The 17,101-nt window shown below is 36.8% G+C and overlaps 1 protein-coding gene across 3 annotated transcripts in view; it reads left to right on the top strand.

Annotated features, from left to right (window-relative positions):
• WDFY3 (WD repeat and FYVE domain containing 3) overlaps positions 1 to 17,101 on the top strand; it is a 229,319-nt gene that overhangs the window by 86,106 nt on the left and 126,112 nt on the right. For all 3 annotated transcript variants that reach the window (XM_077814992.1, XM_077814993.1, XM_077814991.1), the window contains exons 12-16: positions 1,599 to 2,056; positions 8,681 to 8,858; positions 10,494 to 10,708; positions 12,738 to 12,850; positions 15,027 to 15,258. In XM_077814992.1, coding sequence (XP_077671118.1) covers positions 1,599 to 2,056; positions 8,681 to 8,858; positions 10,494 to 10,708; positions 12,738 to 12,850; positions 15,027 to 15,258 — 1,196 coding nt within the window. The remainder of the gene's footprint in view (positions 1 to 1,598; positions 2,057 to 8,680; positions 8,859 to 10,493; positions 10,709 to 12,737; positions 12,851 to 15,026; positions 15,259 to 17,101) is intronic.

Here is a 17,101-nt window from a genome sequence, read left to right as displayed (position 1 = left end):
TGGAGCATTGTACATCTTTGTGTCATACAAATCTCTCTTAATTTCTGTACATTAGCTTAAACTGAGACCCAATTTGAAGCCATCTCACAGTTTAGGTAGCTGCTTTAGAAGCTCTTGACTTCTTTATGAAACAAGGCATCCTTGTGACTTGCTATCATGTGTGTCATTTCATTTATACCAATTCAAGACTTAGACCTCAAATCAGAGTTTATTCCTGAATGGGGCATTCTGTAGTTCTGCAAACAATAATGCAAACTCCTTTTCAGCTCCAAGGTGACACTTATACTTTCCGTCAGTCACATACTCCTTTCTCATTGCCACCACTTTGCCAGGCGGGAAAGTGAGTTGTAAGTTATTTCTGCATAAAGCTTAACTTCCAGTTTCATCATGACAGAGTAACTCTTTGTTCATCCTGTCCTTTTAATTCCAAAAAACTAATACTTGTTTTACTGCAGTCAAAATCTTTGTGCTCTCCACAATGTGCTCATAATAAAATAAAATAAAAAAAAGTCATCCTTCACCAGCTAAACCTCAGAGTAGCCGCAAAGTACTACATTCATAGAGCAACCTAGTTTTACAAAATGGTCTTTTCATCTTCTATGGTGGCCTTTTAAAAGGGAAATAAGATCTTTAAAGATGCTATTTGATGAAGAGTCAGATTTAGTAAGGAAACTTAAATTTTCTTCAGCAAGCCTAATAGAGTATCTCAGCACTTACTCAACCAAACTCATAGTTACCTCATAAGGAGAGAAAAATCAAGCCACCTTCTTAGAGTGGTTGTCCACATGGATTCCACTCTTAGTGCACATGTGCCCTGTGGATGTGAGATTGGACTTTTTTTAGCCAGCAGTGTCCATTGCCTCTACACCTGTGCCCTGGACACTCTCACGTCCCTTGTGTGAGGGCTCAAAGGGCTGGGTGGGCCCAACAGTCCCTCAGTTCCTTTTTAGCACCAGTTGCAATACAATGGTTAAGGACAATGTTGTGGTTATACAGTTGACAGCACTCAGTCATCAACTTTATGCATAAGATTTCGATGGGAGCCACATGGGAAACTCGAAGGTAAAAATATTGAGATCTCACTGTTACAGAATGTCACTTGACAAGTCACAACCTGATCTTTTATTAAAGTACAAATGCAGAGTTTGGCAACCATTTAGTTTGTTTTTATTTCTAGATATATAAATTACAATGCTTTAACGTGAAAGGTTGTTTTTTTCTGTCTGTCTCTACATGCCAATGCCTTATGCTTTATATACCTATCTTATGGTTAAGGGACTGGACTGGTATTCTTGGTTCAATTGCTAACTGTGTCTCACGCTTCCGGTGTGATCTTGGCCCTTAGTTTCCCACCTGTAAAAGAGGGATAATGCTTTCTTTTTTCTATTCTTTGTCTGTGTCTATTTAGCGGGTAAACTCTTTGGACCAGGGACTTTATACTGTATTTGTCTGTCTGGTGTGTAAAATTCCAATCTCTTTTGGGGTCTTCAAACAGTACCATAATACAAATAAATAATTGTGCTAGCATATCAGACAAGATATATGCTTTGCTATAAGGTATTAATAACAATGCTTTTTTCTTTTTTGAATATCCATAGGCCCTGCTCTCAGTACTAAGAGAGAGTCATCGCACAAGAACTGTTTTTAGAAAAGTCGGTGGATTTGTGTATGTCACATCTTTACTTGTTGCTATGGAAAGATCCTTGTGCTCTCCGCCTAAGAATGGCTGGGAGAAAGTAAACCAGAATCAAGTGTTTGAACTGCTTCACACTGTGTTCTGCACATTGACTGCAGCAATGCGCTATGAGCCAGCCAACTCGCATTTCTTCAAAACAGAGATCCAGTATGAAAAGCTGGCAGATGCTGTTCGATTGCTTGGCTGCTACTCAGACTCAAGAAAAATAAGCCCCTTGAATGTCTTCCCCTCAAATACACAACCATTTCAAAGACTACTGGAGGATGACCTAATCTCCATGGACTCTGTGGCACCCACACTAAGGCATTGCAGTAAACTCTTTATTTATCTCTACAGAGTAGCCACAGATTCTTTTGACAGGTATGATCTGTTTTCCCTAAAAAATGGTTGGTTTTAGAAATGTGTTTGCGGGATTTGATGTTACCACCTTTTTCTTCATCCACAAAGTGGAGCAAGACATTTTCCTCTACTCAAATGTAAACTTCTCTTATTGCTATTTTCAAGAATGGCAACATGACCTCTAATGTTGAATGTCTTAGGTCATGACACCAAGCAACAGAGAGACATTTAGTTTAAAACCATTTGATGGCTTAAAACTGTAAACAAGTAGTCTGCTTCTCCAGTTTTTTTATTATCCATAAGTACTTGATCTTTGTCCATTATATCATAAAATTAGAAATATGCTACTTTGCAGTACATACCAACTTCTGACTGCCATAAAAATGGGATACACTAAAAACAAGTCATTTGATCGTTCGTTATGACAGATTTATTTTAGACAGTGGAGATGCCATCCTGGAGATTGCCATTTAGCTTTTTAAAATTAATTTAGCATGAGAGACCATGGAGGCTGCTAACTACCTGAGATTTTAAAATCATATATAGTAAATATACCTCTTAATGGTCCCCTACAAAATAACCCTTATTTTTGAAGGTAGTTGTCACTTGTAACTTTTTTTTAAAGAAACTAATAGAGCAGCGATGATTTAAGCTTCATTGCTTAAATTGCAAAGCTGCTGTTCCATGTCCATGTGCTATATGTTGGCCAAGATTTTCAAAAATAGATGTTTCACGTTAGGTTCCTAGTAATATTTAGGCAGCTAAATAAGAGGCCTGATAAAAATGCTGAGCATTTGGCAGTTTCTGATGAAGTCAGCGAGGAGCTGCAGGGTGCTTACATTTTCTTAACTCAGAGCACTTCTTTAGGTGCCTAAATATTAATTTAAGAGCATAACTTCAAGCTCTCGTTTTTGCAGAGTTTGTCTACTGCCTTTAATGTTGTAAGAGAACAAATCTGTATCCCTTCATCTCGAAAGAAATTAGCATAAAAATCCTATTTACTTTGTGTTAAAATCGCTTGGAAATATTTGATAGAAACATTTTTGATTTAACCAATTGGTGATGTATACAATACATGCTGTAATACTGGCTAGTTGTGGAATCTGATGAATCTCTAGTGTCATTGCAAATGCATTCCTTTCTAATTTCCTTTTATTTTCCATTCTTCTTTAATCAACACTTCTTTTTCTTCCTTTCTTAAACCATCTGATGGTCATGTTTTTGCAGAGTTTATTCTCAGGATATTATTTTAATCCCATCTAATGCAAGTTAATTAAATTTTTTTATTTGCTCAGAAATGACCTATTGTCAATTCCTGCTCTACTTAACCTTGAAGGATGTTTTAATGTGCTGGTTTGATTGTGTAGATTACCATATCTGCTGAGTAATGAGCAAAAACATTTGTTTCCCTAATTATTGTAGAATGGTGCACGTCTCTTTGTTTTACCTGATGCATGTTTCTCAGTAGCATTCTTTGTTGTCCTTGCTGATTCTGTAGGGTGGATCCTATAAAGGTTTTTACTGGTTGGTGGTATTGTAAAACTAACAAGCTTCTGGCCTCTCCTTTTCTTTTCTAACTTCTCTATCCCAAACCTGTCTGTTTTGTCTGTAGTCGTGCAGAACAGATCCCTCCTTGCCTGACAAATGAGACTTCTCTCCCCTCTCCTTGGGGTACGCCAGCTTTGTCCAGGAAAAGGTACTGATCCTTTAAGAGAAGTTGATCTCTCTTCTGGTTTCTCTTGTCACTGTTCTTGTTGCTTTTTTTTCTCAAGCTGCTTTTTGTGGTGGGCGTGTACTGTCTGTCTGTCTTTGTTCTTTGAGGAAAACAACTTGTCAACTTGTAAAAGAATTAGGTGGCTAGTCCAAGAAGAATGCAGTAGTAGATAAATTAATTTAAAAAAAAATTCCCGAATGAATTTCTCAGTAAAGATATTTTTTCCTTTATCAATAAACTGAGTACTATTAAGATATGTCTATTGCCTACAATTACTGCCTAATGAAAATAATAAAACCTTCTGAACATATACTACTGACAACTGTGGAGGCATGTGAATGTTAAATGGCTTGGAAAGTGAGTCTGTGACTGTCAATTTCTGAAATCCTTTCTCACTGTTTCCTTTTTCTCAGCTAATTCTTTCTTAATAGTTTTATTTAAAAAATGAAGTAAATCTGTTTAAAACCTGCTTTGCAATATTTGCAGTAAAGGAGATTACCACAAAAGTACTTTTTTTCACCTTGCTAAGTGAAGTAGGACAGTCACATGTTGGTATTTTTCTGGGATTGTTTTGGAAGGGACTTCCTAATAATTTAGCACCTCTCAGACTGTCATTTCTTTTCTGTTACTAAGGCATTTAGGAGCAAACTCCGCTGTTACTGAAGAGAGAAGTTTTTGCTGCCATATTCATTTCTGTCTCGCACATTTTGAAAGAGAGAGCTTTTCTATGGAGACCTTCTAGTGTTTTGCCCATAAGATTGAACTATTCCACTACGGATTGTACTTTCTTCAACTGCATTGTTCTATTCTCTTAGGTGTAAATGGCATTACTTGCTCATATAAACTGAATTTTTGAAATACACAAATATGCAAAAAGTACAGTCTTGCCAGTAGAATACATTTAGTGTGCCAAACATAGGCTTTTAAGGGCAGCTGCCAGAGTATGACTAAGAAGGTGCCAGCTTTGTAGCTAGCACAAAGTATTAATTTTAAAAAATATTTTAAGCTTTTTAAGTCTTCTCAAAGTGAAAATGTGGCAGTCCTTTGGATGTTCCACTATACAAGACTACTTAATTGTTAGTTGATTATTTTAAAAAATAGAAGCATCAGGATAGGATGTTCAACCTATCAGATAACTTAATTTGGCTATTAATATTGAAGATACTTGTTAGGAGAACTGAATGCATTTTCTATAGATGTTGAAAATCTCAGCCAAAATGCTCTTCCAAAAGCAGGTTTCAGAGTAGCAGCCGTGTTAGTCTGTATCCACAAAAAGAAAAGGAGTACTTGTGGCACCTTAGAGACTAACAAATGTATTTGAGCATAAGCTTTCGTGAGCTACAGCTCGATTCATCGGATGCAAAGCTCACGAAAGCTTATGCTCAAATAAATTTGTTAGTCTCTAAGGTGCCACAAGTACTCCTTTTCTTCTTCCAAAAGCAGTAGTCTCTCTCCACTTCTACATTTCCTTTTTCCTGCACTGATCTCCCACTTGCCATAGTCTGTTGTTCTGCTACGTAGTTTATATAACTTATCTCCTAGGTTAGCAGACTAATAAGCACAAAGTATGGTGTTATATGAATAAAAGAAATTTGTTGTTTGCAATCTATGTATAAAAATATCTAAAAGTTCTGCGTATATACATTTTAAAGCTCTCTTAATTATATACACATTCAGTGCACTGATTTTCAGATTTGTTTACCCAAAAGATGTTGCCACCTAAATATTATTGTTTGTATAAACAAAATACAGATAACTTGTCTAGTTAATGTTTTGTTACGGTTCACACTGTTTTTTATGTAGCGTAGAAGTACTGTGCTTTCAGCCATCTTCATGATTAGATCATGCATTATTGCTTTAGTGCTAGTTTGATTTCTGGGAATTTCAGAAGTAGGAGTGCTGACTGGACATTATCTGAACTGTCATCTCATTCAAGAGGCAAATAGAAAAGGGAGTGTACCTTTCATTACAAATATTTTTTATTCATTAACTTAGTAAACTTTTGGATAACAGTCACTCTGAGACAGAATTCTACAGTGGTTATCTCCAAGAAATGCTACTCAATTTTGGCTAAATCTGTTGGGAAAAACTTTCTAACTATAAGATTGTTAAGCACTGGAATACGCTTAAAAGGGAGGTTGTGAAATCTCTGTCCTTGGAGGTTTTAAGAACAGGTTAGACAAACACCTGTCAGAGATGGTCTAGGTATACTTGGTCCTGCCTCAGAGCAAGGGGCTGGACTGGATGACCTCTTAAGGTCCCTTCCAGGCCTGCATTTTTATGATTCTGTGGTTATCTTTTGTTGACATATAAGCTATTGGGTTTAATTATAACTCAGTTTGAGTTGGACTTATTTCAATCTTGTCTCTCTCTAGGAAGACCTGTAGATTTTCTTTGTATACCTTAACTTTTTTCCTGTTGTCATTTTCTTCTCTCCTAGAGGGCCAGTACAAAGAATATGTGCTAGGCAAAGCTAGATATAATGTTCTGGAGGTGAAATTGGAGAGGGAACCACTAAATTTAGTCAATACCTTTGTAATATTTTTTTTCTGAGCTCTAATTTATCTTTACATTCTAATAAGTATTCTTGAACTGGTAGTTTGTGGCCTTCTGGAAATAGGAATCCATTGTAGAGAAAACTGAAAAGAAACATTTGAATATTTTAAGCAGACCCAGACCTGAAGATCATCCAATTAATTATGGGCAGTTTGAGGGACAGATGGGGATAGTTCATGCTCTCTATAATGCAAAGAAGAAAATTGTATGTTTGATTGAATCCCTTTCCCTTTTACTTTGAAGGTCATTTTAGACTGTAAGCTCTTTGAGGCAGGGGTCATATCTTTGTGTTTATGCATCAACCTAGCATGATGGGCCTGATCTTGACTAGGCCCTCCAGGCATTACTGCAATATAAATTACAACTGCAACAACAAAAGGATGGTGTTGGCAGCCACAGAATATGACCGCACTGTAAGGAATGATTTCTAGGCAAATTGAAACTCTGTGGAAAATTATTTTTTGAAATTACTCTGATGGTAAAGTTCAGTTATGGATCCGTTCTGAAATACTGGTCAAAAAGTCTTAATATAACACTGTTAAATATATGTGGACTTGTAATCCTTAAGAAATTAAATGCCTGTGAACTCTGACACTTGAGATTTACAAATGTTTACTGTACAGAAGCAGGACTTTTCCTAGTAAGCAGAAAAACGTTATCAGCTAAGGAATTACCCATATCTCTAACCTCAAAAAATCATCCAGGTTTTGAGAGACCTATTAAACCAGGGAGAAAAGTGCTATATTAATAACATTTACATGATAAAACCGCTAGCCATTTTTAATTTAGGGCTAGCGTACACTACCATGCTACATCGGTACAGCTGTGCTGTTGTAGCATGTCTGGTGAAGATGCACTATACCGACAAGGGAGTGCTCTCCCGTTGGCATAATTACTCAACCTCAATGAGAGGCAGAAGCTATGTTGGCGGGAGAGCGCCTCCTGCTGACATGACAGTGTAGACACAGCTTTAAGTTGATGTAATTTAAGTTGCTCAAGGGGATTGCTTTTACACACCCTGAGCAACGTAAGTTACATCGACTTAAGTGGTAGTGTAGACAAGCCCTTAGTCTAATAAGAAAATACCCTGAAATAATGTGTTTTGGGCCTTGGCCATACTAGAGATCCAGGTTTTTTAAAAATGGAGGTTGGAGTCAAGCACGGTTGTGAAAATACTTTCAGAAGTGGTTTGGACAGCATTCAAAACTTTCTTGGGAGGGATATGTATTTGAACTAATTTTTAACCTTACCATAGAATTACTCGATTTATCACAAAAAAGAAATATATTGTAGTTTTTATAAGTAGGGGTTGAGGAATCAAAATATTAACAATTTCCTCCACTTTAAAGGCTCACATTCCAAGAAAGAAATGATAGAGCTCTTTTTGAAGATTGTTCTGAAGGCAAAATTAGATAATCTAGTTAGATATAAAGTATTAGGAATATTGTGACCTCCAAAGAAATTGTTAGCTAGTATTTATGCTTTGTGCACACATTCTACTTGAAGATGCACATATACTATAAATATGCTGCATTTTTTTTGTAAATGACTATCAGCCTTTTCAAGAAAAGAAGCCCCACATGACCAATATTTGCATCTAAATCATTGCCTTCAAAGCATCTGTCCTCTGAACTGCCCTACTGCTCAAGCTGCTGAATCTGCAATAGTCTGGGATCCAGAAGCATGTCATGTTACTGCTGAGAATCTCATTGGAATGCAAAGCGGTTATGGACTTCTAGACATAAGTGGTTGCGTATGCCTTGAAAGCATCTGTTCTGTAGTGTCGACATGCTGAACCTGCAGAAGTCCTCTTGGATCACAGAAGCTCCATGTAATGTTAATGTTGCTGAGAGGAACTCATTGGAAGAGTGAGAACATATTGGCTGCTGGCCTGAGTATATCGTGGAACAAACTTCCTAATCTTGGGAGTTTAATTGTTTAAATTGCCTCCAATTCTGTAATAGTGAGTTTTCGAAGCCGCCGTCACAGAGGAGAAAAACTGGGTGATGGATGATGAAAATTGATTTTGTCCCAAACATTTGTCTAAACATTATTTATGGACTGTTTACACTATTGTGTGTATTGTATTTTACTCTATTTAAAGGAAGTGAACGTTTTTATGAGGAAATACATTTTTGGGGGGATGTCTAATCTCTTTTTCTAACAGGAAGTGGCATTGCAGAGCTGGAACATATTATGGAAATCAAATTCTCTCTAAACAGTCCTGCAAGAATATCTGCTTGTGATTTCGAGAAGAGGAAATGTTTAACTGGGAATTTTCTATGTACAAGTTGAATGTTACAATAGTTGATGGAGAAGTTCAGAGCTAATAGTGAATGGGTATAATAAAAGCTCTCTTTTCTCTTGTCCTTTAGGCATGCATATCATTCTGTTTCAACTCCTCCTGTGTACCCTCCCAAAAACATAGCTGATTTGAAGCTCCACACAGGAGCCACATTGCTGCAAAGCTCTGATGCTGTCATCATCCACCCTGGAGCTATGCTTGCCATGTTGGATCTTCTAGCCTCTGTTGGATCAACTGCACAGCCAGAAGTAAGCAAATAAGCTGTAGTCCTTAATGTTGAATCTGAGTAGGGGACTAGATAGTAAAAGGATACAGTGTCTTCTATCTGTATGTTGCTAGTTGAAATTTAGTGTAGGTTTTAGTGAATTAAACGAAGGTATTGATTAAATCAAAGTTAATAGCTGGAGGTGGTTTAGTGCTAATAGCTGGAGGTGGTTTAGTGCTAATAGCTGGAGGTGGTTTAGTGCCCCCTAAGATGTGCTAGTTATAGTCCAGATATCAGAGTAAGTGATTAGATAATTAGACCATATGCATAACTGGCACTAATTGCCATTCTTACCGAAAGAACCAGCAGCGATTTCAAGGAAATGGGCACAGACTCTACAATCTTTTACCCTGCTCCTCTCCAACCTACCCCTAGAGCTGGTTGCTTCAGGTCAGGGTAAAAGACATTGGAAGGGCAGCGTGAGGAAGCTTGCACAGGTGCTGTCCTTCTGCCCATGTTCTAGTGATTATGTAAGAGGAGTTCAGTCTCCAAAACTGTCAACGTAGCATTTTTACAAGCTCTTTATTTAAAAAAAAAAAAAAAAGTGGAAAAAATCCTTATTAGTAAAAGCAATATGGCTTTTGGTAGAGAGATTATTTTACTCATGCTTTTTGGTGTAGTACGAGTCAGGTAATAGACCAAATACATGTCTTTTGGTCAATATAACAAAGACTTATGGTATTTTGAGTTTTATTTGTCCTTTTTATTATACTTGTATTTATAAAACTAAGGTAATCAATACACTGGAGTAGAAGGAGCATCATAAATAATTGCTTACATAAAAAATTATTTCACCAGTATAAATCCTTTTGGTTCCTAGTCCTCTTTTACTTTTTGATGAAATCTCATAAAGTAAAAGTGTTAGCAAGTGTAATGAATTTTTTGCTTTTCTTTCTGAAGCATCAGATACTGTATGCTGCTGGAGAGAAGGCAGGACACTGGACTGGATAGACTAGTCATCTAATCCAGTATGGCAACTTTTTTTGCTATGTTCCATTAGAAACAGCTTAGGTAACTTTAACAGTGTAAAAAGTATTAAAACACAATATTTTATACTTGTATAAATTTTTCATCTTACTAAACAGGATTTATGTGATATTGTTGCTAACTATTTTAAGCAGATTTCAGTTCAGGTATCTACCCCACAGATCTTTGGTTATCAAAATTAAGCTCCAAAAACTGTCAGGCATGTACAGCTATGACAACATTTTGCTGTTTTTCTTTCTTGAGTTTGGAATCCTTTTTGTGTTCACAGTTGTAGTGACAAATGTGCTGCGTACGACCCAAAGTTTATTACAGTGGATGATGTGGGAAAGACTGTTTTTGGCAATAGCTTAGGCTGATAAGGATAAAAGTTCTAAGCAAGTTGAACATATTTCTAAGTCTGCTCACTTCTATTTAAAGTAGAAGTTATTTTCATCAGGTGCACCAGAGCAAATTTCCTTGGCAGAGTTCAAATCAATGCATTGTTTTAATTTATTTGTCCTGTTTCAAAAAGAAGGGAAACAATACTTAAGTTAGATTCTCTTTTCTCTTTTTTAAAATTGCATTACAGGACATCCTGTGCTAATTATTTCCTTTCTACTGTATGGGTATTTGTATTTATTACATTTTGCAGCATGCATTGGATCTTCAGCTTGCAGTAGCCAACATATTGCAATCCCTGGTGCATACAGAAAGAAACCAGCAAGTCATGTGTGAAGCTGGACTCCATGCACGTCTTCTACAGAGATGTAGTGCAGCTCTTGCTGATGAGGACCATTCGTTGCACCCCCCACTCCAGAGGATGTTTGAAAGGCTGGCCTCTCAGGCACTGGAGCCAATGGTGTTGAGGTCAGAAACATTTTTTTTCAGGTCACTGATGTTCACATTGAGTGGATCCAATCTGTCAAAAATTTTGGTGTATAGACGTTGTTGGCTGGTCAGTTTCAGCAACTTCAATTTCTTAGTAAAGTATTAGAAAAAAATAGCTGATGGGTTTGTGTTTGATAGTGACCCTGTTGGATATAGCCTTATTTTGCAAAACAGTTTTTTAATATAGGTTGTCTTGCTGCTGTTAATACCTTGGGAATATAGTATTTTTTTTACGGTTCAGATTTAAGCTGCCTTTCTCATATTTTTAAATCATACTGTCAAAATATGTGTCCTTACAGCTTCTAGTGTGGCTGGCAGGGAAGAGAAACTTGGTTAAAAATGTGAAAAGAACCAAAAAGAAGTAGCCACTGCATCTGAAGAAGTGTTTTTTTACCCACGAAAGCTTATGCCCAAATAAATCTGTTAGTCTTTAAGGTTCCACCGGATTCCTTGTTGTTTTTACTGCTACAGAAGATTCTTTATAGACTTTCTAAACAGTATAAAGTAACTTAAACTAGATAAGACTTAAACCTTCCGTTTTCTTTAGCTTTGTTTTAGTTTATGTATGAGGGAGAAAGAGACACCTGAAAAGAAAGATGTCGAGAAGAAACCTCTCTAGTCTGTGGGGTTTTATTACTAGCTTACTACCATAGTTTAGTGACAGTTTCTGGTCTTAGTGAAAATAGATTTGCTATAGAGTAACGTACACGATTTCTGAGAGGAAAAAACACATTGAAAGGCTGATGACCTCGCTTTGATCATTGACATTTCTTGTTGGTAACCGAATGCACTGTGTTTGCTACAGCTTAAGGTTAGTTTTTTTCCTCCTCCATGTTAATGCAGGTGCTCTAGTATACCTTTCTTAGGGCTTGTTGACACTTAACAGAGCTATAGCACTTAGTGAAGACACTACCTATGCTGACAGGAGAGCTTCTCCTGTCGTTGTAGGTATTCCAACTCCCCGAGAAGTGGTAGCAGTGTTGATGGGAGAAGCCCTCCAATTGACATAGCACTGTCAGCAATTGGAGTTGAGTTGGTATAACTGCGTCATTCAGGAACGGAATTTTCCACACCCGTGAGTGACATAGTTCTACAGACATAAGTTCGTAGTGTAGACCAGGACAAAGCCAGCAATAGAAAAGAGTTTGATATTGTTTGTTCCCTGTTTAATAATAAAAGTATCTTGGATAGATTGAGTAGTGCCTGCAGTATTGAAAACAGTAAGTTACACAATTAACTAGGTAGCTAGTAATGACGTATGGAACTTTTTCCTGCTGGACTTTTCCATTCAGATCTAACCCAGATTGACTGGTTTACAGTCTGATTGTTGATTGGTTGTAAGAAAGGGTATTTAGTGTCAGTCCAGTTTTTAGTGGTGTGTATCCACATCAGAAACTGAAACTTCAGTTGGTATTCTGAGCTGAGGGACCGAGGATTTCAATTGGCCTGCAGACTGAACTACCTCTTATCTGCTTGACGTGATCCCTTTGTCAACATAGAAGCACATTGGTGATAAAATGTGCAGCCCATTTTGTACCTTTCTGGAAGAGGAACGAGTGACTTCAATCTTCAGGGTATAATGAGCTATAATTTCACCAAACAAAGAAAAAAAAGAAATCCTAGAGAAAAGTCTGTTTACTTTAAAGACTAGAATATATGTTATTACTACTATATTTTAGCAGTGTGGTTATCCAAAAATATGTAATGGTTTATTACAAAATATCACATCACAAATAACTAGAAACCATAACATTTTGTGGTAATGAGTGAATTTACCACCACTCTCTCTCTCTCTGTGTATATATACACATTGTGTATGCAATAGTTAATTAAAAATAGAAATAGTTTTGAATCAAAATACTTTTTTTTGCTGTCTGTATTTGTTTTTGGAATTTATATTTTATTTAAATAGTTTTAATGTTTTCTGTTTTGTGTTTGGTTGCAGACTTCAAAAATGAAAACAAGTAAGCAACTTGCTTTGTATAATTTCTTTGTCTCTCTTAACCAGGGAATTTTTACGTTTGGCAAATCCTTTGAATTGTGGTGCTTGGGACAAAAAGCTGTTGAAACTGTACCGAGTGCACAAACCCAGCTCATTAAGCTATGAACCAGAGATGAGAAGTAAGTGTTCAACATCAGAAATATATTTAATTAGTGTTCCTGAGCAAATCTGATTTATATCTAATCAAAATTTATAGGTAAACTTCAGGAAAGACATTAAGACACACAATGAAATAAATAATCCGAGTAATTTGATAGTAACTAAAAAAAAAAACACACCAAAAAAACACCCCACTAAGGGGAAAGATAGCTATCCAATTATAATTAAAAAACATTATTTCCACAAAAGTTCTTAGCAACAATACGGGACCTGTCACCACTTAAACTTAACTAACTAAATCCTGTGAGGAATATATAATTTTAAGGGACACAATCGACTTAACTATCACTCATCTCTGATTTTTAGTCTTACCTTTACAAATAGCATCTAAGATTACAATAAGTCAAAGATAAGAGAAAAATATGATCAATTTCACATGCATACTTTGTGTATTTGTGACAGCCCTTTGTGTATCATCACCTTTCACTGTTTCTGCTGCAATAGTTGTTTAGGCTCCAGCCATGCAATTGGTCCACTAACTCAGATCCCTGAAATAGGTCCCATTGCTTAAGTGGGACTCTGTGGGACTATAAAATTGCGCACTAGCATAACTGCAGGATCAGGGCCATTGTCAGCTTCCTTCTGTCTTTCAAATTGCAAAAAGTGAGAGGGAAAACACGAGGGGGCGTTGGAAAAACATTTTTTCAAAAAAAAAATGTGATTTGAAAATCCATAGAAATTGGCAGAGTACATGAAATTAATTGCAATTCAGTTTTTAAAAACTGATTTAGTTTTTAAATTGGTAGTATATCTTTTTAATAGTTAGGAAGTTCAGGAATATAAATTATTTACTATTCATTGTCTTTGACATACTAATATAGGACTGGAAGGGACATCTTGACTCATTGAGTCCACTTTTCTCTCTGCTCCCTTCCCCCCCATCCCCATTTCAGGCCCTGCATCATATTATCCATTCATAAATGTATCAAGCTCCATTTTAAATGTAGTTAGGTTGTTTGCCCCCACTACTTCTCATGGGAAGCTGTTCCAAAACCTCACTCCTCTGATGGTTAGAGAGCTTCTTCTAATTTCCATCTGAAATTTATTCATAGCAAATTTATACCCATTTGTTCTTCTGCCAACATTATCCTTTATCTGAAATAGCTCTTCTCCCTCCCTAATGTTTACCTCTTTGTTGTATTTATAGAAAGCAATCCTATCCCCTCTCAGCCTTCATTTTGGAAGGTGAAACAAACCAAACTCCTTTATCCTCCTCTCAAAAGAGGGGCTCTCCATTCCACTGATCATTCTAGTAGTCTCTCAGCACTGGTTCCAATTTCAATTAATCTTTCTTGAAAGAGGGTGAGCAGAATTATACACAGTATTCCGGATGAGGTTTTACCAGTGCTTTGTAAAATGGCATTTATAACTTCCCTATCTCTGCTGAAAATTATTTATCTGATGAATCCTAGATGATACATGAAATATAAAAGAGAATGTTATTCCGTATCAATTCATTCTCAACATAGTCTACATCATTAGCATACTTTAAATTTGTCTTGGGTAGCATGTGCTAGGCATTGTTGGATGACAGGCACATGCATAATCTAAAAATTTTCAAGAGACTAACACAAGTAACTCTAGTAGTAGTAAAAACTTCAGTTTGTCATCTTGGTATAATTTGAAAAACTACTGGTTAGTAATTATTGTACACTGTACAGTGAGAAAATGTATTTGACTTATTTTAGCAGTATGTTACTTACTTTATTCAGAAAAGACTTCAAGAAGCTTTGAAAAATACTATCTTTTCATTCACTCAATCTTAAAATAAAATTGCATTTTGTTTTCAGTACCCAAAAGAAATCTGAGTACAGAACAGGAGCATCAGGAAGTCTGTTTCAACAAAATCTGAGAGAAGGAAAGGGGCACTTGGGGCTGAGGGTTTGGACAGGGACTTATGAGATCTGTCACATCTCTGTCACAAACTTTCTGATGACCTTGAGCAAGACATTTAATCTCTTTGTTTAGTTTAGCATCTTTAAAATGAGGGTAATGCTAGTCACAGAGGAGTTGATAAATATTAAGCACCCATACTGCAGTTAAAGGGGCATGAAAAGTGTATAAATAAATAAGGGCCTGAAAAAATGCTTTTTTCTACCAATATGTTTATTTTTTTTTTTTTGGCTTCTATTGTAGGTAGTATGGTCACATCAATGGAGGGTCTGGGTTCTGACAGCGTGTTCAGCTTGCATGAAGATAACCACTACCGCATAAGCAGGAGCCTGCTAAAGCCAGCAGAAGGAAGCACAGTGCCCCTGACCAGGGTTAAGTGTTTGGTCTCCATGACGACCCCACATGATATCAGACTTCACGGATCGTCAGTTACTCCAGCATTTATTGAATTTGACACGTCTCTTGAAGGATTTGGGTAAGGTCTTGCCACACTTTCAAATAGTGTATTGCAAAGAATAATATCTTATTCCTTTTTTCTTTCAAAGAAATGTGTGCAATTTTTAATGAGCAGTTTGAAAAACAAAAACAGTTGATCTATAGAAAGAACTACATACTTAATGCCGTCGGACAAAGGATACTGAATTCAACTAATGAATTTGAAGCACTTTTTGTTACCTGTGGAAGTGTGAATGCCACTGATAATACTACTTACTTAGATGATCTTTTACATGTGCATGATGGGATCTTTTCAAATAAAGAAGAAATACAAGCATATACTAGCACAAAGAGTCCAGCTGCCAGGATTCAAATGAAGCCTGGGTCCCTAAAATTATCCTAAACTACCCTGAAACCTGGAAGGATTTGGTTGAGAGTTGTAGAATAGAGAATTATAGGCAAAGTAGAAATAGAACTAAAATTGTTTTGAAGCAGCAACATTTAAAAGGAAATTGACCCAGTAAGTGCAAATCATTGTAGAACAATTTGATTTCAGTAATTAGAGGTGTGATCCGTGTAGAGGACTTAACTCCCTCTGTACCCTTTGTTCAGTCACTTAACCTCCTTGACGCCGTTTTCCCATCTAGTAAGTGGGACTGTTTGTGAGGATCAGCTAGTGTTTTTATATGAGTGCTTGGAAGATTAAGATGTGGTGCTATAATATTCAGCAATTTTCTTTTAAAAACATTTCTCTTAGATTGCTTTTTAAAAGATTGACATTTAAAATCATTTTTCATATTTGTCCTGTGAAGAACCAGACCCCTTCAAAACCACTATGAATGAATTCAAGTAATTTCTAAGGAAAATATCTATCTTCTGCTTTTCTGGTAGACTCCACTTGGCTGGCAGTGAGATCCATGTCAGCTAATTTAGGCTTAAAAATACTGCCCGGTGATCTCAAGTCAGACAACTCTGAATGAAACCCTGGATAATTATTCAAAGAAAATCCATTATCTCAAATTCCTCAGGTGGAATTCTATTTGGGCAGAAGCTTGACAAGAAGGTTTCTAGTTACATGGACAAGCTGCTCTCAGAAAGGACTAGAGACTTTCAGACAAGAGGGGTAGCTCCTTTACCTTTTTGTCAAACAAAAGAAAAGGGAAAACTTTCTTATTTCAGGGGTAATACTTGAATTCAGAAAGCCAGAGGGAAGCTCAGATTGGGGAATGGGTTCTGTCAAGGTTCCTTCCCCACTCTGAACTCTAGGGTACAGATGTGGGGACCTGCCTGAAAGACCCCCTAAGGTACAGACTTTGCCTTGTCCTTGAACCCTATGCTTCCACCACGAAGTGTGTTAAACAAAGAACAGGGAAAGAGCCCACTGGGAGACGTCTTCCTCCTAAAATATCCCCCCAAGCCATACACCCCCTTTCCTGGGGAAGGCTTGATAAAAATCCTCACCAATTTGCATAGGTGAACACAGGCCCAAACCCTTGGATCTTAAGAACAAGGAAAAAGCAATCAGGTTCTTAAAAGAAGAATTTTAATTAAAGAAAAGATAAAAGAATCACCTCTGTAAAATCAGGATGGTAAATACCTTACAGGGTAATCAGATTCAAAACATAGAGAATCCCTCTAGGCAAAACCTTAAGTTATAAAAAGACACGAAAACAGGAATATACATTCCATTCAGCACAGCTATTTCACCAGCCATTAAACAAAAGAAAATCTAACATATTTCTCGCTAGATTGCTTACTAACTTTTTACAGGAGTTCTGAGCTGCATTCCTGATCCGTTCCCGGCAAAAGCATCACACAGACAGACAGACCCTTGTTTCCCCCTGACTCCAGCTTTGAAAGTATCTTGTCTCCTCATTGGTCAT

The sequence above is a fragment of the Eretmochelys imbricata genome, chromosome 4 (genome assembly GCF_965152235.1).
Source record: "Eretmochelys imbricata isolate rEreImb1 chromosome 4, rEreImb1.hap1, whole genome shotgun sequence".
NCBI lineage: Eukaryota > Metazoa > Chordata > Testudines > Cheloniidae > Eretmochelys > Eretmochelys imbricata.
The sequence above is the reverse complement of the archived record's forward strand: the minus strand, read 5'-3'. Positions and strand labels throughout refer to the sequence as shown.